At 33.7% G+C, this 25210-nt stretch overlaps 1 protein-coding gene and 1 pseudogene across 1 annotated transcript; one reads left to right on the forward strand and one right to left on the reverse strand.

Moving 5' to 3' along the window:
• Positions 1–7870: 7870 nt before the first annotated feature.
• Positions 7871–15859, forward strand: LOC132285585 (uncharacterized; annotated as a pseudogene).
• On the reverse strand, positions 9904–23591 carry LOC132285586 (potassium channel KAT3). Its single transcript, XM_059787775.1, has 13 exons — positions 23392–23591; positions 21275–21490; positions 21014–21175; positions 18504–18561; positions 18081–18398; positions 16903–17142; positions 15854–15952; positions 15748–15780; positions 13986–14171; positions 13586–13663; positions 12469–12538; positions 11456–11605; positions 9904–10492 (listed from the first exon to the last, which is right to left on the reverse strand). Exons 1-13 carry the CDS (start codon positions 23565–23567, stop codon positions 10389–10391), a joined length of 1890 nt encoding a protein of 629 aa, XP_059643758.1. The 5' UTR covers positions 23568–23591; the 3' UTR covers positions 9904–10388.
• Positions 23592–25210: the final 1619 nt, after the last annotated feature.

A 25210-nucleotide genomic window follows, 5' to 3' on the forward strand; every position in this document is an offset into this window, starting at 1 on the left:
TATCCCATTCACAGCCACTGGAACCTTTTAAAGCAACCCCTATTGTCCAAACCAAGCCCAGAACACGAAAAATTAAGAAAATAGGGTAGAGCCGCCTCCTAAAACAAAGGAGCCGGCTCTCCCCTTGTGAAGCCACCTCCACCTCATGTAGAGCCGGCTCTACCCCTTGTAGAGCCGGCTCTCCAAGCCCTAGAGTCGGCTCCCTCTTTTGGTGAGCCGGCTATCCTCTTTAAAGAGCCGTATACCCTAACCTATTCGTCTTCTTCGCCTCCAGCGAAGTTCAGAGTCACTGTACAGTTTTTATAACTTATTTTAGGGTTCAATTGATGTCCTAGAATTAATTATAAGTATGCATCCAATCCCAAATACACCAAGGTTAAGCAAGATTAAAACCAATGCAAACAGATTCTTAAGCGAGAACAACTTTCAACACAAAAACAGATTTATGCAACGATTTAAAAGTTGATTCAAACATGCTTACAAGATTAATATTAACTTCAATTTAATCTTTTTTAATGCTTGATTAATTTCTAGAGTTTAATTAGGCATGCACAGAATACGAATTAAAGGGAAGGAATAGAACAGAGACTTGCCTTGAGTTTCAGTTTTGAAACTTTAAACCACCATCTCTGAAGCTTCCATCCACGTCCGAGACTCCTGTTCTACACCTTCGGTGTTTTTGATTCAACCTAGAAACACTCCGTCCAGTTATCCTTGAACCTCTCTGGGAATCTCTCAAAGTTCTCTCTGTCTCACCTTAGTGAATAGGGTTTTGTTTGTAACCCTAAACCAACGTACTGTTCTATATATATAGAGACGTGAATACAAACCTATTCCCAGTATGATTAGAGACAAAGCCCTAATCTTAACCCTAGTCGGCCCATATAACAACCTACATTTAAAATCTATGTCGGCTATAAACTGTAACCCTAATATAACTATATGTGTGCCACCATACAGTCACGTTAAAACCAATTAAATTTAATTAACTTAATTCAATCAAAACAACTAAATTAAACCACTTAAATAATTAACTATAATTAAATCAATTAAAGTAAAGCAAGTAAATAATTAAATTCAATTAAATCACCATAATGAAAACAATTAAATTAACACATATGCACGTCAACAATTCAATGCAAATATAAACAAATAAAACAACCAAAACAAAATTTAATAATAAATAAATACTAGGAATATCCTTTTTAAAATTAGGGGTATTACTGATTCCAAGGTCTTTTACGCATATATATAGTGAGGGTTGGGACCATTTCATTCATACGTGGAGAGATGTGTTAGTTCCCTCAACCGACACAACTCTTTATATGTGACTATTCATTCTAAGGGTGCAACCTCTCTTATATGCATATATAAATAATATATTTAATTAATTATTGATATACTACTAATTTGCTTACATTTTCTCACTTAGTCTAATAATAATTAATTTCGATTACTTCAAGATTAAAATGATCATTGAGTGTACTATAAAAATTAATTCATATATTTATAAGAAACACTTCTACCATTCAATTTGGAATACCTTCGAGTTTACTAATATGGGATCAAGGGCGTCATTATATCATCAATGATATAAAACACCAATGGTCACTGATATTAACAAACTCAACTCCAAAGTCACATATATACAGCATGTGAAAATATTTTAATAAAATATTCATTCCATGCATCGGTCCTACCGTGTCTTAATAAGGACACACCGTGTCTTAAAACAGGACACTTCAGTCACAAAATTTTCCATACACACGTGTACTAATATGGAAAATCTAGTAAATGAGGATAATAACTGTGATCACAAAATAAAATTGTCTTTACCTGAACCAAATACAACCTCCCACTAACTAAGTAAATTAATGTTGTCAAAGATAAATTTGCATGCTTACTATACAACATTAGCGGCAAACCCTTAGTTATGGGATCAACAATCTTTTTGTTGTGTATTAATGTGCTCAATAAACATTAACTGGTTCTATATCCTCTATTTCACAATAAAGTTTTGTTAACTGATTTCTGTTGTCTTTGCGTTTATGTTTTCTTTAATTGAGATCATTAATGCATATTGATGTCTTATAATTAATTTGGGATGTTGAATGAACACTAGAACAAGTATTAAAAAAATTACAGAGACCATGGGAATCGCCGGAGGCGAGGAAGACAAAGCAGAGACGTAGAACAGCTTCAGGGGGTGAGAGAGCAGGCTCCCAAAAGGAGGGAGCCAGCTCCCTCATCAATGGAGCCAGCTCCAAGGAGCATGGAGCCATCTCCTAGCTCTAAAGAGCAGGCTCCTAAGTTTAGGGAGCTGGCTCTTGATGCTTTGGAGCAGGCTCTCAACTTGTGAGAGCCTGCTCTCGCCCGGAAACGCACATTTTTGGTTTTTAGGGACTGTTTGGGTTGTACAGGGTTTTCTAAAGTTGTTTAAATGATACTAAATGATGTAATTAACTGCTAGGGACTTATAAAAATATTGGGAAGCATTAGTACAATATTGTATTAAGGAATAGAGCAACATTAAGTTTAAGAAAAACCTATACGTTGCACACTGTTTTGCTAATTAATTTAAGTATTGGAGCTTAGCAAATCTTTTGGATATGATTTAATTATGATTAATCATATTTAAACAAAGTTATAAGTATAGTAAATTACTTGAAATCAACTATGTTTGGTTTGGATTAAATTGATATTTAATTTGTAGTTAATGTATTAATTTATGGGGTATTTGGAGGATTTAAATGTTATGAAATATTTTAGCAATTTAAATAGTTGGAACATGATTTTTAAGTTCTACAATGAATGCCTAATATCATTATATACGTATTAATCTATATTGATGCATGATTTGGAGAACGGTTGATGAATACTTAATGCTGTTTTATTAATTATGCTAATTGGATGATTGTATGCACCGGTATGTGACGGCAGCATACTAGGGACGGATTAGTATAAAACACTAAGTTTTACCTATTTTGAAATAAATTGGATTAACTATAAAAGTTAAGTCATACCTATATTGGGGATAGATTAGTTCAAAACACTAACTCCTACCTATTCTGAGATAAGATGGATGAACTACAAAAAGTTAAGTCCTACTTATAACTATGTGTCAGGTCAATAAACCTTTTGAATGGCATACCTTGGACGGATTTTATATATTTATGTTATGGTGCCATGGTATGAGCTTGAGTCTCAGGACCATGGTTAAGGTGCGTATATCGTCTGGGATGGCTAACTGGACATAAATGTTATTCCCTGGTAGGTCTAGGTACACATGACCATATTATATGCGATTTGCATGGTATCTCTACCCAGGTTGAGACAGACTTATTGGATTAGTGAACGTCCTATAGTGTGTAATTATACATATATGGACTACTCTAGTTATTGTTCAACTATCTAGGATGTATCTGTGTATCGGGTTTCTGTATGGATCGTAGTAGGATAAGACTTGCATGTAGGCTTGACCCACTCTCTTATTTTTCAAGTGTTCGTCAGTTCCAGGGTTAGAGCTTGGACGTGCAGAGCAGATACAGACACTCATTCCTCCGATTACGTAGGATTACTTTCTATATTTAGTTTTGGACTTATTTAAGTTTTTTTTCAGTTTCAGTTTGGGATATTATTAGCGGTCCACAGGATGGATTCCCGAGTTGTTCAGCTATTGAAGATTTTGAATAAGTTGGATTTTAATTATTTTAATTTTGAGGACTTTTAATTTAGAATTCTTTCAGCGTTATTATTTATTTCTTTAATTCATTATTTTGTATTCCGTGTTCGTTTTAAATATTAATGGTTTGATATTCCTTTAGGTTTGGAGTTGGGCCTGATCAACCCATGTCTCGGATTTGAGGGGTATCACAATTCGAGAATAAAAATCGAAATCATTACACTCCAAACGTACTCCATTTAGTTTTCAAAAAATATATATAAATAAATATAGTATTATTTGTTTTGTTCTTTTCATTACTTTTTATGATTTTTGTTTGAAAACATAAAATTAACAAGATTTATTATTATTGCTGTGTTATGGTGCATAATCTCACATCACCTTACATGAAATAGGAGTATTCATATTTTGAAAAATAACTTTCACAATGTAGCATACCTCGGTGGTAAAAAGATATCAATTTTATCTACCCATTCCGTTTTTAGTGAAAATGATTTGGTTATATTCTAACCGAGTTAGAAATTGATTCAAAATTAAAATTGAAACTTGTTCCAATCTGAACTAACCTCGTTTAGTTTTTAAAATAAATTACAATAAATATATATCAAATTTGTTTAGCATTGCATTATATAAAATAGATTATTATTTGGTGCATTATTATTTATTCATAAAATAAAATAAAATAGATTATTATTTGGTGCATTAGAAATTTAGAAAGAAAATATCAATTGAGTAAGATTTGATGTTGGATTAGATTTTTTTAACAATAACTTCAATTTTTTAGCCAGATTCCAATCGACCTCCACTATGTTTATTATAATGGATGGGCACTTGCCCATTTACCTAAACACTTAAGTTATTGGGTAGTGCTACATATCCACCCATTTATATTCATACATTTTCTCATCCGGATCATATGTTGGACAAGTTTCCCCTTGTAACATTCTCCCCATTCAAACTCGTAACGTTTTCGTTGTGATCGGGCCACCATGCCTACCCGGGTGCAGCCACTAGGAAGCCTTTCGGGCCGAGCGCTTGCTGTGACACAGGATCAAGGATTGGGTCAAACTCTAATACCAACTGTAACGAGTGGGCGTTTGTCCATTTACCCAAAAGTTTAAGTTATTGTGTAGTACTGCATACCCACCCATTTATATTCATACATTTTTCTATTCAGGTCCGATATGAGACAAGTTTTCCCTTTTAACATTTATCCATTATCACCACCATGGTGCTTTGGGTAATTTATACAGAACTCCCCTATGGTTTGTCATAATTAAACGGACCTCCCCTCTGGCTTGGGAATTTACACGGACCTCCTCTACAAATAAAACTATCTTACGCGGACCTCCATTCTGTTACGGTCAACGCTAGTCAACAATGGATTCTACTGATATCATCCATTTAATTAAGTTAAATACCCATAATACCCTTATCCCTACCAATGATTATTTCTCTCTCCTCTTTCTGCCTCCTACCAATTCAGGCTATATCTTAGGTTGATGATGGAATTTGGATAACTCCTCGTCATTTGGGAGATAATGTTTACTAACAATGCCTGATGATATGAAGGTAGAAGATTGGCATAGCCACGCCACTTTTCTTTTTTCACGCAAAATACGTTTATTTCTCTTCCCTTAGATCTAGGTCAAATTTTCACACACTCTTTTTTCTTCTGCCTCTTCGTTTCCTTTTTTCTCTATCTTCATTGGTTCTTTCCCTTTCTCTCTCCTTTCTCTGGTAATTTGATTCTTGTTCTAGTTCATTGGTTATTCATTTCTCTTCAATTTTCATATATGTTTGTGGGTTCTGATTGAATTTTAATATGAGATTGGCTTCTGAATTCTAGCTTAGGATTTTTTTTTTTTTATTTTTTATTTTTATTTTAGATTTCTTCATATATGTAACCAAATTGGGTATACATCAGTTGACTACCCAAGAGCAAAGTTTTTAGTTTTATACTCCCTTTGTCCTAATTTAGATGTCACTTTTGAGGAGTAGGAATTTTTAAGGGGACATGTGAGATATGCATTGTCTTCCTGAAAAATTACTAATTTGCCCTTTTAAGTTTTGAATATTTAAGTTTAAAATTTTAAACTCCAAGGACATGTATGGAAAGATGAAAAATATATTATTTGAAAAAGGAAGGTGACAATTATTTTAGGATGAACTAAAAAAGTAAGCATGACATTTTTTGTTTGGGACAATGGGAGTATATTTTATAATTTCATATTGGCTGTTAAATTTTTAGGTTTTGTAGAAGACAACAGAGACAAGCCAACAAAAAGCACAAACTTCTAGAGTCTGGACATGGCAGTCCTCCATCATCAACGCAGTTATTCGGACTAAAAGGAGATGATCAAGACCATATGAAGCAGTAGTAACAACAATAATTAGAGGGCTAGAATGAGAGAGGAGAGAGAAAGAACCGATAAAGATTAAACCAGAGAGAGAAAAACATCTTTTCACTAAAAAGAAAAAAAAAAATTGAGGGCATTTTAGTAAATTAAACAGGTTCATTAGTCCATTTGACGGTCCATCACTAAGAGGGGAGGCCTGTGTAGGTTAATTTCATTTTTAGGGGAGGTTCGTGTAAATTCCCAAATCAGAGGGGAGATCCCTCTAATTATGACAAACCATAAGGGAGGTCTATGTAAATTACCCTTTCCTTTTTAGATTTTGTTCTCATTTTCTTTGGCTGAAATTATCAGTAGTGAAATTATCAGTGTTTTTTAAATGATTCTTCTTTTTTAGCCAAAAAAAAAAAAAAAATCATTTAAAAAACACATCATAAATTATGAAGTATTGCATTTACAGTCATTAGCCTAAATAGCACTCGCACTCTCCCTCTCTTTGAGTTCTGATAAGTATACAAAATGTGTCATCACTCTCTTCCTTAATTTTCTTTTTCTTAATTAAAATTAATCTGATAAAAATGGATTTCTTTAAGTAGCTGGAGTAGTTCATGTGGGTTGAGCGTTTTTTTCAAGGAAATATAGAATAATGGGGACATTTAAATAACTAGTGTATTATTAATATTCATGTACGTGAGCACCCATAAAAAAATATTATCTAAACTATTATTGATATGATTTCAATTACTCCAAATTGTACATTTTGGTTTGTTATTGACTCAACGTTTTTAATTTCTTGAGGAAGCCACCGTGCTTAAGCTTTCGGTCTCAACAATTTCGATTTAATTTTTAAAAGAGTGAACAATTAGGAGCGATTTAGTTCACTGAAAAAAAAAAAAAAAAATTCAAACAAATTTGAATCAATCCATGATATTTAAAAGCACATCGTGTATACTAAACTGTACATTTGTTTTTCATCTAATTGGTCTAGTCATATGCACAACTTCTCAATAGATGGCAAAACACTCCAACACTCCGCTTTATTAGTAATGGTTATGAAAATGGTTAAATAGTGTTGTAACAGGAATTGAAGTTAATATTTAAAATCCGCACAGTTGCGGATTAAAAAATATTATAACTCTGCATTATAATTTATTTTATATTAAAAATATTATGGATATATTAAGCAAAAAGCTAGTTATCCTATTACACTAATTAGATATTATTTTATATTATTCTTATTTAGGATCTCTATGTATTAATTTAATTTAATTATAATAATATTAATTCTTAAGTTCTGAGAAAGAATTTTATTTCATTATTTACTTTTGTTTGAATAGTAAACACAAGTACAAAAGTACTCTTTTAACCCCGTCTCTCTGCCCCCCACCTTGTATATATCCTACTTCATTCAATAAACGATTCGGGATGAAAATCAAAGAGCTTTGCTTTATTAGGACAGGACTGGGGCAGGACTGTAGGAGTCTCCAATGATTTTAGAAATATGATACAATATGAAGTATGTTATAAAGAGATTTACAATGTCATCGAAATCGAATTGAGTAAGGCTTGATTTAAACCAAACCTATTTAATAGCATTGAATAAGTGTGAATTCGGAAATATTTTGGAACCCTGAGTGCGACTCTACCCTTCGGTGGTGCATACTTGTTCTTATAAGCTTTGAACTCATAACGTTCTTGTTATGCTCGCCCTAACGACCCAAATGGACCCGGCAACAACCGGATAAGGATCCAATCCATTTGTGCTGCCTGTGTGCCCTTTTAGGTCCGACATCCTTCCCGTCAAATCCGACGTGGGAAAATGGTCTATATCTAAAGGCATATATATAAAAGAATAAAACCGCGCCTAAATCAAAAGCAGAGCAAACAAGCTCGTATTTCTGCAATTCTCTCCATCTCTCACTAAATGGAACCTTCAAAAAGCTGCAATGGCGTCTTCACCATCTCAATCCAACGGTCAACTTCTTCCGCGTTCCGGAGTTGACTCGCTGCTCTCATCTCTCATCTACGGTTCTCTCTCTCTACACAAACACTATGTATTAGCTTCAATTTCTAGGTCGATCGATGCTTACATTAAACAACTGTTTAACTATCATCTACCTTTCATTGTAAATTATCTCTCTATGCGCGCGCGCTCACTATGTATAACAGTAGCTTCCATTTCTACGTCGATTGATGCTTATTTCAATTTATTGTTGTAGTCTGATCTACTTTTCGTTGAATAATATCTTATATCTGCGCGTTAACTTTCCTTTGCTGGTATTGTGAGAAATTTTGCTCTCTCTGTGCTCGAACATGTAATCAATGTTCTAAATTTTTATAATCTTGCGTTCTTCACAATTACATAGTGTAAATTTCTTATGGCATTGTAGAATTTCAACGTGTTTGTGTAATTTTTAGCTTTTTCAAAATTAGAATTTAAATTGTGAATATTTGTTGTGATTCATAGTCTCATTCCGATTTACTGTATGTGTTCAACAAAATTTGTTAAGTAGGTTCAGAATAATTTTTGATTGATGATTTGATAAATTCCACATGAGATTCCCTATGGACAACTATTTTAATTATTTCGTTTGGTTTTGTTTTAGTAGACAATTTGTGTATGCTTCTTGCTAACTTAAATTTATGTTAAGACACTTATCATAAATATTAATGTAACTCAACCTATTCTTGATAAAATGGTTTTGCATTTTATGATTATTTTCTGTTGTTCAGTATTTTTAAGTATGATGCGGCAAAGAGACTTAGTTACCGTACTCTGTGTAGTTGAATTTGATCCGATCTTGTTAAATACTCGTTAAGTTGTTGATCCTATTAAGTTGTTGTCTTGTTGCTACTGAGAATCATTCAGATTCAACTGTGATAGATTTGTATGTGTCATTTGGACATGAGAATCCCTCAGCTTTATGCAATTTTCATCTGTTGACATAAAACCCTTTCCTTTTATGAGTGCAGATCTTTCACAGCAGGTGCAATCAGCTATGGAGAACATGCTCAAGATGATAAAGTGAGCTTATAAGCTGCGCAAAGAAGAATCTGTTTCACAGTTTCTGTTCACAAGCTTCTTAATTGTCTTCTTTATTCAGTGCTTACATAGCAGAAAACTTCTTCATAGAGAACTTTTATGCTATTAAACTTAAAAAATCCAGGAAAAAGATTCTGCCTCCCAACATTAATACCTCCTCCTCCCCCTTTTTTATGCTGAGGAGATTATGAGTACCTATTTCCACGTACTTAAGAATTTAATTTCATAGCGTCTGTAATTATACGCTTCCTCTTTTCCCCATTGAACAAATAATAATCCCATTCACTTCCTTTCCCTCAGGGTCCTCTTCTTACTCATTGCTTAGACACTTCTATAATTTCAATGCCGACTTCTATTATTTCAATGCTATTATTTAAGTTTAATAATTTTCTTCTTTCAATTGCTCATCAAAACCTTTCATGTCCAATGCTGCTCCATTGCCTGTTCTCTTTTGATAGTTCTTCTTTTTGATCTTGCTGGTGATGAATACCATTATTTTTTTTCATGGTTATTCATTATCACTTTGGTTAAATCGGAGTACATTTTAAATTAACAGCATTATACTACTGGAATTTGCATTGATTCCGTTTATATTAATGTTTATCTTTCATCTTCCCTTTCCACAGGGAAATTGATCAAAACTCCACTGGGATAGTGAAAGAGATAGAGAAGCGCAAAACCTCTGGCTCATGAGAGGAAAATAGGTTTGGAGGATGAGAAGGATTGTTTTCAGAAAGCTGCTCACAGTGTTCTAGACATGCTTAACAACAGGGAGATCAGATAAACGCTGTAAGCTCCAACATTTTCCTTGCTCGCATTTTTGCTACTTTAATATGGAGTAAAACTTTCAGTTTATTATTTAAGTTTCTCATACATACATTATTGATCCAGAGGTTGTTCTACCATGCCACTGTATATCTTATAAAATTTTGATTTTTCCTTCATTTTTTTCCCCTGAAAGTTCAAGCAAACGCGCACACACTCACAATATTGGCCCTAGTAGGGTTCAAACACTCAACCTCTTCTTTGGGGAGGAGAGATCATACCATCTGGGCTAATTAGGAGTAGCAATTCGTGTTGGCGTGTCATGTTTGTGTCGACACGATTATTAATCGTGTCTAAGACACGTAACATTGACACAAACACGACACGTTTAGTTAGCGGTTCAATCCGTGATCGTATTCGTGTCATGTCAAATATTGCCACCCCTAGGGCTAATGCCCATTGCTGTTTTTTCCTTCATTTTGTTACGGTACATATTATATTTTCAAAGATTAAAGAAATTGACATTAATACTTTTCAGACCTCAAAAGATAAATAAGTGATCATTCTCTCTTAGAGCACTCAATTCTTCTACTTGAGAGCCATCTGCCATGAGAATTGTACTTCCTCTTTTCCCAAACTTCTTTTCTGCATCCATCAAGTATAAAAAGATTAATAATTTTATATTGGCAAGTCTTCTCCCTCTGAATTGCACCCAATAAATATGTAAGTAAATCACAGGCATGCTGAAATTTCAAATCATGTGCAGAAGAAGTGTCAAGGGCTGGTGGTTGAAAACCTTAATTTTCTTGGGAATGTTAAACATTTCCATTTCTTATTCATGTAATCTTTTTGTGATAGATGATGTAATCTGTATAATCCATCCATGTGAAGAACTTATGAGCCTTTTCTGATCGCTCTTGCGGTCTCATTGTTCATTGTTATATTGTCATTATTGTTATTTATGCCTCATAGTAAATGCTAATATATTCCCTTACGATTGAAAGGAAAGTTCTATTGAACAGCTTTTGGACCAGCCATACTTGAAGACACAAAATGTTGGGCAGCCAGGAAACAACATATGAATAAAGTGAGTGTGGCGGAAATGAGAATGTTGAGATGGATGTGTGGTAAGATTAGAAAGGATAAAAATTAGAAATTATCACACTTGGGAGATGGTTGGAGTAGCACAAATTGGAGATAAAACGGGAGAGAATCGGTTAAGATGGTTTGGACATGTGCAAAGAAGACCTTTAAATGCGCCAGTTAGAAAAAGTGACAAAGTCCATATTGAGGGTAATACTAGGGGAAGAGGAAGACCAAAGTTAATGTGGGTAGAGTTGGTAAGGAAGGATGTGATAGCATGTAGATTGACTAAGGCTATGGCTTTAAATAGAGGGGAATGGAAACAAAGTATTCATGTAGCCGACCCCTGGTAAAGGCTCTTAATGAGAAAGTACGAAAAAACTTGTGTTTGGATTAAGCTTGCCCACATCGCCTGATTGAAAATGAATCGAATTATTGATTGTTGTAGTAAAATGCTAATACATGTGATCCAGATTCTGATGTCTGCTAAGGTTCTTAATGATAGTTTTCATATTGATTACTCACCCGCTAATCTCAGAAGGTCTTCTATTGAGTCAGGCAGATGGATAAGTTTTCCCATTTTGTCTCCTTCTGTTGTTTTATCATCTGGATGATGTGGATGGATTACCAACCTCATGGGAAATTTATTTGATGATGGAGGCATTGTTGGTGCTCCTGCAAGATAATAGCATAATCCATATGAAGTTGCTCATGCAAAACTACAGATTCATTTTAAAAACTTTTATGGAAACAAAATATGTCAATCTCTAAAATTCTCAATTTATCATGATTAAATCAAATTGCCAAAGGGGAATAGACTGAACTAGCTTGGTTATGAAGATTGGCCAGATTGAGTTGTAAACTTGTAATTGGTATTTGCATAAGGGCATTGGATTCGCCTTACAACCTGATTAAGGTTAGGCAATAAGCTGAACTAGCTTGGTTACAAAAGATTGGTTGCAACTATGTGTCTCCAATAAATTTGACATTTGACGAATTATAATGACTAAATCAAATTTTCCATCTGCAACTAATGTAGGTTAAGAAATCAGTCACGCTGATTGGAGATAGTTCTGTATGTCAATATTTTCCACTAGCGATGGCTATAGGCTAAATTAGCTTGGTTAAAAAGATTGATCAGACAGGGTGTTGAGCAGTATTTGCAGGACACTGGACACTGCTTACAACTTGATTAAAGTTATGCGATAAACATGATTGATCAAAGTTTCTAAGATACAAATTAAATTGAGCAGGGATTCATTTATTGGAGAGTTGTGATTGACCTAACAGTGAGACTGTGAGAAGTTCATGCTCTTTTAAATAATCATCCATGGGTCAGCCAGTTGTTTTTGGTTATTTATATATGCGTCTGTGACTGTAATCGGGGTGGTCTAACAATTTGATAGTATTGTTTCTGATGCTATATTTAACTTTTGGGCAAAAATTTGTCATTCACCTTTATTCGTACCGGAACCCCCCCATACTAATGTATCTGATCCTGTACGGAAATGATTTAAGTTATGCTTGAGCTTACCAACCTTCAATATGTGCTTCTCTACTATCATTTGATGCTTCATGATTTTGTGGTTCCTCATTTGATGCTATATTCTGCAAGATAAGATATAAACTGATGAAAAATTGTTAGCTTAAACAATGATAATTAAAAAGATGATGGTTCTTTTCCCCGCGAAAGATATGTCTGGGTTGCTATTCTTGACGATAACTGAGTTGAATATTCTGTATGTGTATATAGATTTCCATGCATGGAACTCTTGTATTTGTTCATTTGTCTCTTGGATGTTAAGTATGAGTTTGGTCCCAAGTAAGCAAGGACCAAGGTTGTGAAATGGTTTATTTATTACAGTTATGGTGAAATCTGAGAAATAAAGTAGAAATATTTTCCCATTATTGTTGTTAACAATATCTTGGCTTTGTGATGAATTGACAATATCCCAAGAAAAATTTAGAAAAACAAGTAAATTTCAGAAATAATTAAAAAAAATATATATATATGGAGGAGGAAGTCATTTATAAACTAAATGCATCAAATATGCATACACTGTTATGTGCTTGAAACCATCTATTTTTTTGTCCCCTTCTCCAAACAGGGAATTTTCCAAAGTGGTTTGTATGAATATATTTGACCTGTGCAGTCTAAGTGCTACATGTGTTCATTCTTAAAAAGGTATTTGAAACATTTCAATAGTGGAAATTTATCAGCTAGAGTACTACGTATGCACTATCTCCTGCCCACCCTTAATGGGATAGGATTAGGGTTCAGGTCCCAACTAAGAAACGTGTGTTATCAAAATGAAATAAGCTTTTTTTGCAATCCTAAACTCTCTTTTGTTATATTTGTATCATGCGCATGAGTAGGTTGGATGCATCTCCAAGCAATTACTAAATTTAAATAAGAGACCCCCTAATGATTTATCTTTTCTCTTTGATGCTCAAAGTATCAAACGAACTGCAAACATCTTTGTAAGATAATAATTTTCCTGTATTCTATTCAAATCTCAAGTGTATGAATTTTCTCGCAGTTGGAGAATTGGCAATTTTATGCATTTCCTTTCTACAACAAGATGAACCTGAATTTTGATTCATTGTTTAATATATATTTTACACACATCTACATAGTTCGAGATGATATATTACCTCTATATTTACTTCGCCCAGCAATTCTGTTAGAAATGGTATCTCTTCTAGCATCTCCTTTTTTAAGTCCTTCAAATACTGAGCATGGAAGAATTAGTAACATACATCTGCATGCAAGGGTGAGATGAAAATATTGAAAGAATGAGGACCACCGAATTATTGGGCTCCTTGTGACGTGTGATTGGAAATCTATTAAGCAGAAAATACTGGTGTATGAGCATATTTATTTCAATGGTGACTCTGATCCCTATTGTGGTTTTTATTTTGTCAACCAGTGATGGTTTTACAATTTCATGACAAAATGTATTAATTGCTTGTGAAAATGTAAAACTGATGATAACTAGGAAAATGATGAGATATAAGAGATTTGAATTCTAAAACATGTCAAAGAGTTCCAAACCTGAACAAAGTTGGAGATAATTTTCTTCCCATCTTCATTCTGCAGCTGCACTATTTGCTTAAAATGATGATGACTAATGCGGATCACCTGAGAAAGCCTCTTACTTCTCACCGTAAAAGTTTGTGGAATATTGAAAATTACTCCTATTTCTCCTACAATATCCTTGGATCCCAACTTTGTCAAAAACTGAAAAGCCAAAGAATTAGTTAAAAACAATTATTAACAAAACACCTATTTCTATGATTTTAATAGATATTTTGGGTTTATTATTTCTTCATTCTTTCCTTTCCTTATGTTATGCTTGTGTATGTTACACAATATTAAAGCAATTTATGAAGCTGATCTACATGTCACCGGAAAGCCTATGTGATGTTGTGGCTTGAATTTGGTGCCGGGTCAAGTTGCGACCTGTTGAAAGGAAAAATTTTGACCCCTTTTTTTGGTCATGGGTCGTGGACCATAATTAGTCTCTTGTAGCCCGATATATAAGGGTGCTTAGGGTTTGGAGTGGTGTAAGAGAGAGACTCTGAAATTTGTACAGAAACAGAGTGGGGTTGAAAACTGGTAATCTTCGATTTTACACATAGTGAAGACTTTCGCCGGATCCCAACCATGGATGTAGGCTGTTGCCGAATCACGTATAAATCTTTCTGTCGTGATTCTTGGTTCTATCTTGGGTTCATTGCGTTCGTCATAGCAGCCTAGTATAAGTAAAACTCAAGTTGTATTTTGAATAATAGCAGCCGGCATATTTTGCTAATAATCTATAGCTGTTCTTTGGCATTGGTATATATATTTATTTCTTCAAGTCCATCTCTTTGTTATTTGAGCATGTAAACGGTGTTCGTAATTAAATCTAAAGGTTTCATCTCCCCAAGTAAATATTTCTGAGCATTTTTGTTGAACCTGCCTTTTCATTTGCTAAAACAGGTTGCTGTCGAAACTGTACAAGGACAATGGTCGGTTTATTTTTCCAAAAGGTATGACCTTGTGGAGCAGTTTCCATTCTTGTTGCTCCATTAGCAATACAGTAGAGGCCGTTGCAGGCCTTTTAGATGTCATATTTTTGGGTCTCTGACAGATAATTCTTTCTAACAATTTGATATTGGCTTCAAACTGGGTCCCATAATCTTGTGTTACTATCTGATGATGAACTGTTAGTTAATTGATATTATACTAGGTATTACCAGTTAGAAATTTGCATTGACTTTTTGCTGTTTTTTAAAGACTTTGATGCTACGTACCTTATGAATTGAAAGCTTACTTCTCTTATATAATGGATTGATTATAGTAATTAAAATGCGATAGAGCTGTTAAATGGAATCACAGGTAACATATTTGTTCTGGCTCTCCATATTTCTTTCTTCTAAAATAATGTTTTTCTGTGCTTAATTGCTTATGAATTAAGTGCGTTTGACTGGCAGCCTGTTATATGTGATGTATTGATGTAACATTAACATCATTTTCATTCTTCATGTTTTATTATTTTGTGTTAATCCTTGTGGCATCTGGTATCCCCAATATATTATAATTATCATTTATTGGTTGGAATATCATCATTGATTTTTTTATTTTATTTTATTTTTTTTCAATATTTCTCCTAGTCCATTCAATGCGTGTCTAATTTTAATTTTTAATTTTTAATTTTTCATTTTCTTTTTGTTAATTTTTTTTACCATATTTTGTATACCATGCAGTTAGAAATATACAGGAAGTTCTCAAAAGATATCATTCCCATTAAGGCAAAAAAGAAATAACATACCTGCTCCATTCCGTTTTTGTATATCACCACATCCTGCAGTTCTAGATAGTCAGATTTTGCATCTTGGAATACAAAGGACAAACATTTGAGATAAATGATGACATACCACGGCTCCAGAAACTATAATGTAGAAATCTGTAGGTATTTCATTTTGTAAGATAATGTCAACCTTTGGTGGAAAATATTCTGCTTTCATCTCCGAAATCTGCAAGGACAAAGCAACAAGATACTGCTGAGAGAACAATCTTTCAGAAGCACAATGTCATCTTTGTTACTCTCGTTTAGAGTTTCAATAGTGGGTTTCAATATGTATGCATATTGTGTTTCCATCTCAACATACTTATTTTAGCTATATGTAATATGCATGTAATCGAAGAACAAATCAAAGAGTATCCTTACATTTTCATTTTACATGTAATTGAAGAACGAATCAAGGAGTATCCTAATGTATTTCTCTTTTCTTTTGTTGGACATAAGTAAGGTTGACATGGCCACATTCCTTTTTCTAACATATTTATGTGATTAAAGTTTCATTACCCAGTGTGGTCAGTTGAACGAGGGGGCTGAAGGGGCAGATTAGATATATATATCTAACCTTTGACATTATTTGCACAAATTGGCAGCTCTTAGGATTTGAACCTGCATTCTCACGCTTGACACCCCGAGCATTTTACAATTAAGACAAAAATGAACATTTTATTTGGTTATAAGGGTGCTTGTCCTAGTGAACTAGGAATATATTCCTTTCTCCCTTTAGTCAGACATGTTTATCAAGTACATGGTATTGTATATATGTAAAGTAATAGGTGCTTGCTTTTGGATATTCCATAAAAATACTTGTATAAAATGTGTCAAACATGGGGGCTTCACATTATGAGATGCCCATCTGATACAATGCTAGGCTTGCTGCACTCTGCATGTATTGCATCTTACGATAGAAAAGTCTTATGATTAACTAAATAACTAAGGTGCAAACAGCATGAGACAATAATATATTTACCTATTCTTTCAATGAGTGAGTTTATTATATAATAGATTGATATTGTTATTGTGATTTTTTAATGAGTATGATATCTTCATTGTAACCATAACCACGTCCAAAAGACTTGACAGTACGATCATTTTTATTATGTAGATGGAAGAAAAATGTTTTACCAACTGGGTGGTAAGGTCTTCAGAGACTCCTTTGAAGAGGTAGGAATTTTCTACAGTTCTCAGGAAAAGATGCTGAGCAATACTAGATCTTATTGCCTTGGGCAGGTCTTCAAGCACTTCTTCTTGCTTCAATTCTGCTGTCTTGAACTTGAGTTGCATGTGTGCAAGAATTTGCTCCTTCAAGCCTTCGGGAAGTCTATTCTTGCTTGCATATCGCAGTATTTCATTGATGGTATCTCTCTGCATAACCACCATTAGTCATAGTATGGTACCATAGATACTTTATTTTTGTTAATAGTGATGTATTGATAGAAGAGGCACATGTTAAAGATTTGATGAAAAAGGGAGGGAGGTGTGGAGGCAAATAAATACACTACATTGTTCTCTCTGCTGAGGGGAATGGTGTGAGTTACTGGTACAATAATGGAACTTAGCTTTTTATCAACTAAGTCATCACGAAAAATACTTGTAAATGGTATCATTAAAAATGTTGAGGATTTACCTGTTGGAAGGCTTTAGATCCTTTTCAGTGACAACTTTGTTAGATGAGAACTGATTTGAGTGCTAAAATGCTAAAATTTAGAAATTTGCATGGAAATATTGGAATCATTTACTAAAGTAGGTGTAGGTCTCGAATCTCAAAAATAGATATACTATAAGATTGAAGTATGGTAGAAGTTTGAGTTTTTGAAACCTTGAGTGGTTACATTTGGCATTTCCTTGAATGTAAGTATTCTTGTAGCAGGCATTTCGATGAAGAATGAGCCAATAATGAATGGGATTTTTCGATAAATGGGAAATAAAAAATGCTTCGGGATGGAAATGAGGGAATGTCTACAATACCTGAGTTTAATCAGATACAATTTGAAGGATTTTGTAGGTTCATTGATCGGGGCTTGACGGAAGAACTTTATAAGTTTCCAAAAATTGAAGATACAGATCAAGAAATTGATTTTCAATTATTTGTGGAAACATATCAATTGGTAGAACCGTTGATAAAAGAAAGATAGGCATACGAAATCTGAGCAAAGGATGATTATTTCAGTTGGTCCAACTGATTTTAACTTATATTGGGGAACTATCTTGCTTGTTGCTAGTGGTGAGCCATACAGGTAATTAAGGATTTTGAGTCAAAAGCAACGTGAGATTATAGTGGAAAATGGAAGGAAAGGAATTACCATAACAAAGGTTCGGATAGCACCATGCACAACGAGATTGGTCATGTTTCCGATTAAGTAAGCAGTGAGGCCAATGTTGAATAGCATGTATACCATATTGAAAATCTTCTCTCCTGTATTCTCTGCGTGCAAGTCTCCATAGCCAACTGTGGTGAGGGTGACGATCGACCAATACATGGAATAGGTGTAGCCCAGCCAGATGCTCCTGTGTTCAAAATCAGGGACTTGAGCTCCAATCCATGTTTTATCTGTTGTTTTATGATGGGTGGCTAACCAGTAGTAGAAACAACCAGCTGAGTGCACCGCAAATAGTGTCACCTGTGATATTTTAGACCAAAACGAGAAAATGTTAAACCTAAGAAATTTCTGCATCCAATTAAGTATAGAATGTTTAAAGTAGTGACATTTCGAAATAATACTTACACATATAAGTTTGCAGAATCTGGTCGAAAAGTAGCTGAAACGTGGGTCTTTCTCTAGCCTGGATAAAACTAGATCTAGTCAGTTGAGAAATACTCTCTGGCCTTGTTATTAATTTATTGCACTATTGCAAGAACACTTATGTGCATATGTACGTGTTTTCTATCTTCCGCGTCATAGAAAATATTGAGAGGGCTTGGGGTGAGATTTGGGATTATTCTCTACAAAAGATTGAGTGAGCTTTGTTGACATTGATGAGGAAGGTTCTTTGTTCCAGATTGGCAAATTTATTGACCATATTGAATTGTGGAGAAAAAATAGATCAGTACTTTGCATTCAACTAACGATATTCTATTTGTAGGTCTCTAGTTCTGTGTTTGTGAGTGTGAGAGGTGAAAAGAAAGGCAAAACTGAAACTGATTTTTGTGCAAAAATTTTAGTAGTAACAAAATACGTAGGTCAGAAAATTGAGATTTTTTTGTTTAGCTGATGATTATCCAAAATACAATGATAAAATTATTAGCTAGGGAATTCAAGTGCAGTGGTATGAACATCTATTTATGAGGGATTATACCATGATAGGGCTGTAACTTGGTCTCGCTATTCATGAATGCTTTTGCTCAGTTTATTACAAGTTTATATGAGTTGAGCTTGAGCATGAGGAATGAGCTTGTTTATTAAACTATGGCTACATGTCTAATAACATCTTCTAACAGTTCAATTGTGAGTTTTACCGCCATCTAATTTATTACCAAGAATTCTGTGTACCCCGAATAAAATTGATATTATCATTTCGAAATTTTGGCTTGTGTATCCTAACATGATTACTCTTTGGAGCTGATAGATTTTGAGTTAATTGGAGCTGGAGTCTTCTGTATTTGTTGGTAAAGTTTGAAATTAGACAGGGTTGTAATACTAGCACCTTAATCATCTGCTGGACAATGCAATATGAAAAGCGTTACACTTCAATTCTGGAATTCTTATTTCAGTGATCTGAAAATTTCTTCTTGTAATTTCTTTTCTGTTTTATTCTACATGAGGGGAACTGAGAACTGCAATTTATTAGAAATGGTTTTATGTTAATCCTATTCTTTAGTTTCAGAAGAAACTTACATTTTAATTAATTTATCTAAAGATTCTAAACAGGCCTACTCCATTTGTACCATGTTCTGAGATCACCATATATTCATTCTCCCAGAGCCGGGAATGGATGATATTGAAATAATTGAAAACAGATTGTCCTAGCCAATAGGTTGGAGCAGCCAAGGGCTCATTATGCAGAGATCTATATAGAGGTGAAAAATTAGCCTTTTCTTTTTATCTTCCGTTTTAATGCCATTTGTGTATATATTTAAGTGTGCATTTTTTTTTCAGCAAAAAATTATTTATCATCATTTATTTAAGAATAAATTAGCTCTAGTTTTTGACTTGGAAATTTTTTTTTTTCTTTGTTCAGTTTTGACTTATGAGTGTCTAATATTTATGTCTTTAGTTTATTCAGCTCCGATATATGCTGGATTATGACAAATTGACGAACTTTTGCAAGGAATGGGTTTACTTTCATCAAAATTTGTTTCTCTGTTACTATGCTATTAACTCAGCAACTAAACGGTTCTTTGAGCTCTATTCTAATTGCTATCATGATAGACTTGTAAAGTTGAGAGTTTTAGCTAGTATAGTGTTGCTGGATCAATTTTTGGACTGGCGTCATTGCAGCATTATCAGCATATGAACATGTATTATATTCAGTGACGTCTATACTGCATGCTAGAGTATATATACTGCAGATGTGTATGGTCCTTCAATTTTTTGGTTGACAAGGGGGTGGTATTACCAACCTTTAGGTGGAGCTAATTTCCTACAAACACATATATTAACCTGTGTGCTAGGTAGGTCAGTAAACCGTGTGCTACAGGGTTTTGGATTATTCATATAGGGTTAGGGTCGGGTTTGGAAAGAGACTAAAAAATCCGTTCTTCCCGGAATCTGTCCCGATTGATATATATATATATATTTTTCCCTGGATGAATCTGCCCCGATTGATAATTAATTAGAGCTTTTTTCTTTTCACTCCTTTCACGATAATTTTGAATTTCAACTACACTTCTGTTATTATAATCGTTCAGCATGTGTTTATATTTTGTGTCCCCTATAAAAAATTTCTAAAATTTGTTTTAAGATTGAATTGTTTTTCTTAAAATATATGTATATCGAGACAGATTCGTGAAGTGTTTTTATTTGTGGGATGGTTTGGGATAGTGGTGCCTCCTCCGGTTGACATCCCGGGGAAGGGAGGGGTATTTCCACCCTTCAGGTGGGACTAATCCCTCCGAGCACCGTCTCAACCTGTGAGACTGGCTTGGAGGGGAAGAGATGAGTTGAACTTGGAGTTGGGACATCCTCCTTTGGGTAATTGCTCTACCCTTGGGGTTATAGGTATATGGTATTGACCTTAACAATTTGTAGGACACTGGTACATAGATGTCAAACTCGAAATGGAATGTTGAATTTACCTTTTGAAGAGTTCACTAACACGCCTGAGTCGCCACAGCCGGAGCAAGTTGAGAAAGCCAAAAACCTCTCCACGCTGTGTTTTCCCGGTGAGGACCCGGGATATGGTCTGGATTGGCAGTGTTGAGGCTATGTCCATCGGGAACCATGGCCTAGTGATGTACCTGAAAAACAAGTAACATTCATATTATATACATAGAACTGGTGAGATTTAAATGCATACGTATACACTCACATACATATTTATATATATATATATATACCTCAATGCTATCTTGTTGTGGTCATCTACGAGGAGATAGGTTGATTTATCCAAATAAGCGACGAAGAAGGTAATAACAATATCCACGGCAAAGAAGGCATCAACAACCAAATCGACTGGCATGAGTGACCCAGTTGCTACCTTCTTAAATGCTAGCTCAAAAGGCGATGACCATGCTGAATATACCACTAGTATTACTAGAAATGTTTGCCACCACCTGCATCACCAATTTTGTGTCAGATCAACTAAAGGTGATGGACTGATGGTAAACATCAAAATAAATACACACACACACACACACATATATATATATATAAAGTGAAAAATTAGGTGATTTTCCCTTAATTTCGAAGTAAAATATCTTTCTTGAAAAATATTTCCTGTATTATTTTTATTTTTATTTGTTTCATAACGAAAGTACAAGTTAATTTTTTTTTTTTGGGTTAGTTTTTAGTAAATTATTAGCAAGAAACTCAAACATATCACCCACACACCTCATTTTGTTCATCTGGAGACTTGAACTTTCACAATTTATTTTGGAAGGTAGAGGAGATTCTACTGGACCACAAGGCCCTTGGTATATCAATTAGTTTGGTATTACTTGGGTACATATATATACAATACAATTAATGAAATTAAATATTTCTGTTGTATTTTTTGTTTGTTGCGCCCCTATGTAGCACGAACACGGGATATGGACACGATACGACATAGTTGACACGTCAAATTTTTAAAAAGTAGGACACGGGTACGGTGTGGATGGCTACATATAAATATAAATATAATTTTTATTTATATAATATTATAAAATTTTAATTCATTTGTAATTTCTTTTGTAAGAGTTGCTCTGAAATGAATTAGAAAATAAGAGTATGTCATTATTTTAAAAAAATTTATATCATATATACCATTATTTTATTACTTTGTCATAATAGTATTCATATTATTTTCAAGATTATTGGGTAGTAGGGACGGATCTAGAAATTCATATGAGGGGATACAAATTTATATAGAGGAGTTTTTTCATAATTTCAAAGGAGACAATTTCAAAATTTTATGGGTATAAATGCAAAAAAAATATAAATTTAGGGATAAAAATATAATAATAAAAAATTTTAGTGGGGGCGGATGCCCCCACTGAGCCCTACATAGATCCGAGCCTGCTGAGTAGGCTTGTGTTAGAAAGTGTCGGCGAAGTGTTTGAAATAATAAAATTAAATTTTATTTATGAACACGGATATAAAATGTCGAAGACATATCCGAGGAGTGGAAAGTGTCCGTGTCCAACACGGGTAGACTCATTTGTAGAAATACCCGTGCTTTCTAATTGTGCACTGATAGTCGGTTGCAATATTACTATTTTTTTATATATTACTATTACATAGTCAACTTAACTAGCACTTTTAAATTTACTGTTATATTTTTATTATATTGTTTTGGGGGAAAAGTAGCGCAACATCATAAAGTCGGATTTGGTAACTAAGAGGCAAAATCAAAGTCGTGCACTGGACTTGTTTAATGTGAGTGGCGTGGACTAACTATTTATATTTATAATATATTATTTATATAAACATATTTGAAGAAAAATATGTTTGTAAAATAAAAATGGCACTCTTTCTCTCATATGAAATCAAAAGAAGAGTTTTGCACTAATATACAATTCTCGGCTAACTCTATTTGATGTTAAATTACCAAAAAAATTTGAATAGTAGACAACGTCTTTCAATAAAATGGCCTTTTCAAAACCCCAAAGGGTCATTGAATGGTCATATGACCATGTAAATTCAAGGATGAGAAAATTATAAACAGATGTTATTATTTTGATTAATTAAAAATTATTTTTATACAAAACAAATCGGAGAAAATATTGGGTACCCGCTAGAATGGGACAGCAAATAGAATTATCAAAAAGCAAAGGAACTCAATGTCTCCAAATCATACAAACAAAAATAAAATCCCAAAAAAAGTTAACAAGAATGTAACACTAGTTAATTAATTGAGACAAATAATAATCTAGTGTTCTTCATTTTTGTCATATGCTATGTAGAACTTTTATATAAGAAAAAGAGGAATAAATATTGAAGAGAAAAAAGAAAAAGAAAAAGAAAAATAAATCACCTGTATCTACGATCATATGGCGCGATAACATATTTTCTTAGTTGCAGAGATCCATCTTCCACAACTGTTCCAAAAGCTGGCAAGAGGCTGCTTGAAACTGTTGCTAAATTATTGATTTCATGGCTTGAACGCCTTCGGTACAACAACGGCAACGGTGACCTGGTCTCCGATGACATTGTGTGTGTTTGTGTGTGTGTGAGAGAGAGAGTGTGTGTGTTCTTGCTTATATTGATGTTTGAGCTCATATTAGAATAATATAGGGAAAGTGATACAGAGGTTTCATAATTAATGTCATGTAGTTAAGTATAATAATATTTAATAAAAAGATAATGTAATTAATTTTATTAGGCATGACTGATTATGAATAAAAACAAATTACTATGAGCAAACCATATTCTTAACAGTCCGATTGGTGGACAGTTGACTATCATTTGTGTATTTTGACGGTTCAGATTGAATGTGCAGATTTAATGCACGTACGTCATTAGTTTTATGCTAGTAGACTTTAATTAATTCCTTGAGGTTGAAGAAATGTCGAGTAAACAATGTTTTTAAACACTACGTGTATATAAATCCACTAGAGTTGAAATTAACGACCATATTATATTATTTGTATAAATAATTCTCTCTCTCTCTCTATTATTGAGACTGTAAGGTCTAATGGTTCTTTGTGTTAATCGTTAATTTAATTGTTCTTTTCATTTTTTTTTAATTGTCTCAAAGTTCATGTTCTACTTAAAAAAACTAAAAGAAAATTATTGCATATTTTTAAAAATATGTTTTTTGAAAACTTTCTCAACTTGATAATATAAACATATAAACTTCAAAGGTAATTTAGGATTTCTAAGAGGCACCCTCTTAAAAATTTGGAATTCTATAATAGGACAATTAAATCGAGACAAAAATAGTATTCAATTAGCTAATTTAAATTCTACTATGAAGATAAAAAATAAATGAAAAACATCAAGACACGCTCGTTAATTTCTCGATTCAAGTGATGACCCATTGATAGTGCAAAATTTAATACCTTAGAGGATGTGACCCATTGATAATGCAAAATTTAAAATCAGAATTAAAAATGTAGATCATTAACTTTTGCACTGAAAATTATTGAGTGCCTCAAAAGTACTCAGATAAGAAAATAATCAACAACATATTCACCTTCTAGGGAAAGTGGGCATTATATTATAAGTACCTTTGGAGTACCCAATAATTTTTACAGTTATAATTCATCTCTTCAATTTTACAAAATGAAATGATGAGGATTGTCTCTGGTTGCACGAGAGAGAGAGAGAGAGAGAGAGAGAAACATCACAAAGATGATGAAGAAGAAATTGTTATAATTTTTTTACTCACAGTTATGGTTGTCTTCATAATGGCAGTGTATTGGCCGCATTAGAAGAACCAAACTCTCGAACACCAAACTCCGAAACACTTCCTCAAGTCAATTAAAACTCCGGGGGCAACCCTCAAGTATAATTATAACTCTAGAAAGCTCTTTTAGATTAACTAAAACTTCGAGGAGAAACCCTCAAATCCAAAACGTACTTTAAGACACTTTCTTAGGTTTACTAAAACTTTGAAGGGTAACTCTCGAATCCAAAATCACGAAGAACACTCCTAAATTCACTAAATCTTGAAGGGCAACTATGGAGTCCAAAACCTTGGGACATTCAAATTCACTAAAACCTCGAGGGACATTTATCGGGTTCAAAACCCTAGGATACTCACCCGTAGGCACGTACCTAGCATAGGACCAGTGGGGGCGGATGCCCCCACTAAATTTTTCATATTTTCATTTTAGACCTTAATTTTTTTA

Source organism: Cornus florida, unplaced genomic scaffold (assembly GCF_030987335.1).
Source record: "Cornus florida cultivar Cherokee Brave unplaced genomic scaffold, ASM3098733v1 CherokeeBrave_3.0.0_Hap2_Chr11, whole genome shotgun sequence".
Lineage (NCBI taxonomy): Eukaryota > Viridiplantae > Streptophyta > Magnoliopsida > Cornales > Cornaceae > Cornus > Cornus florida.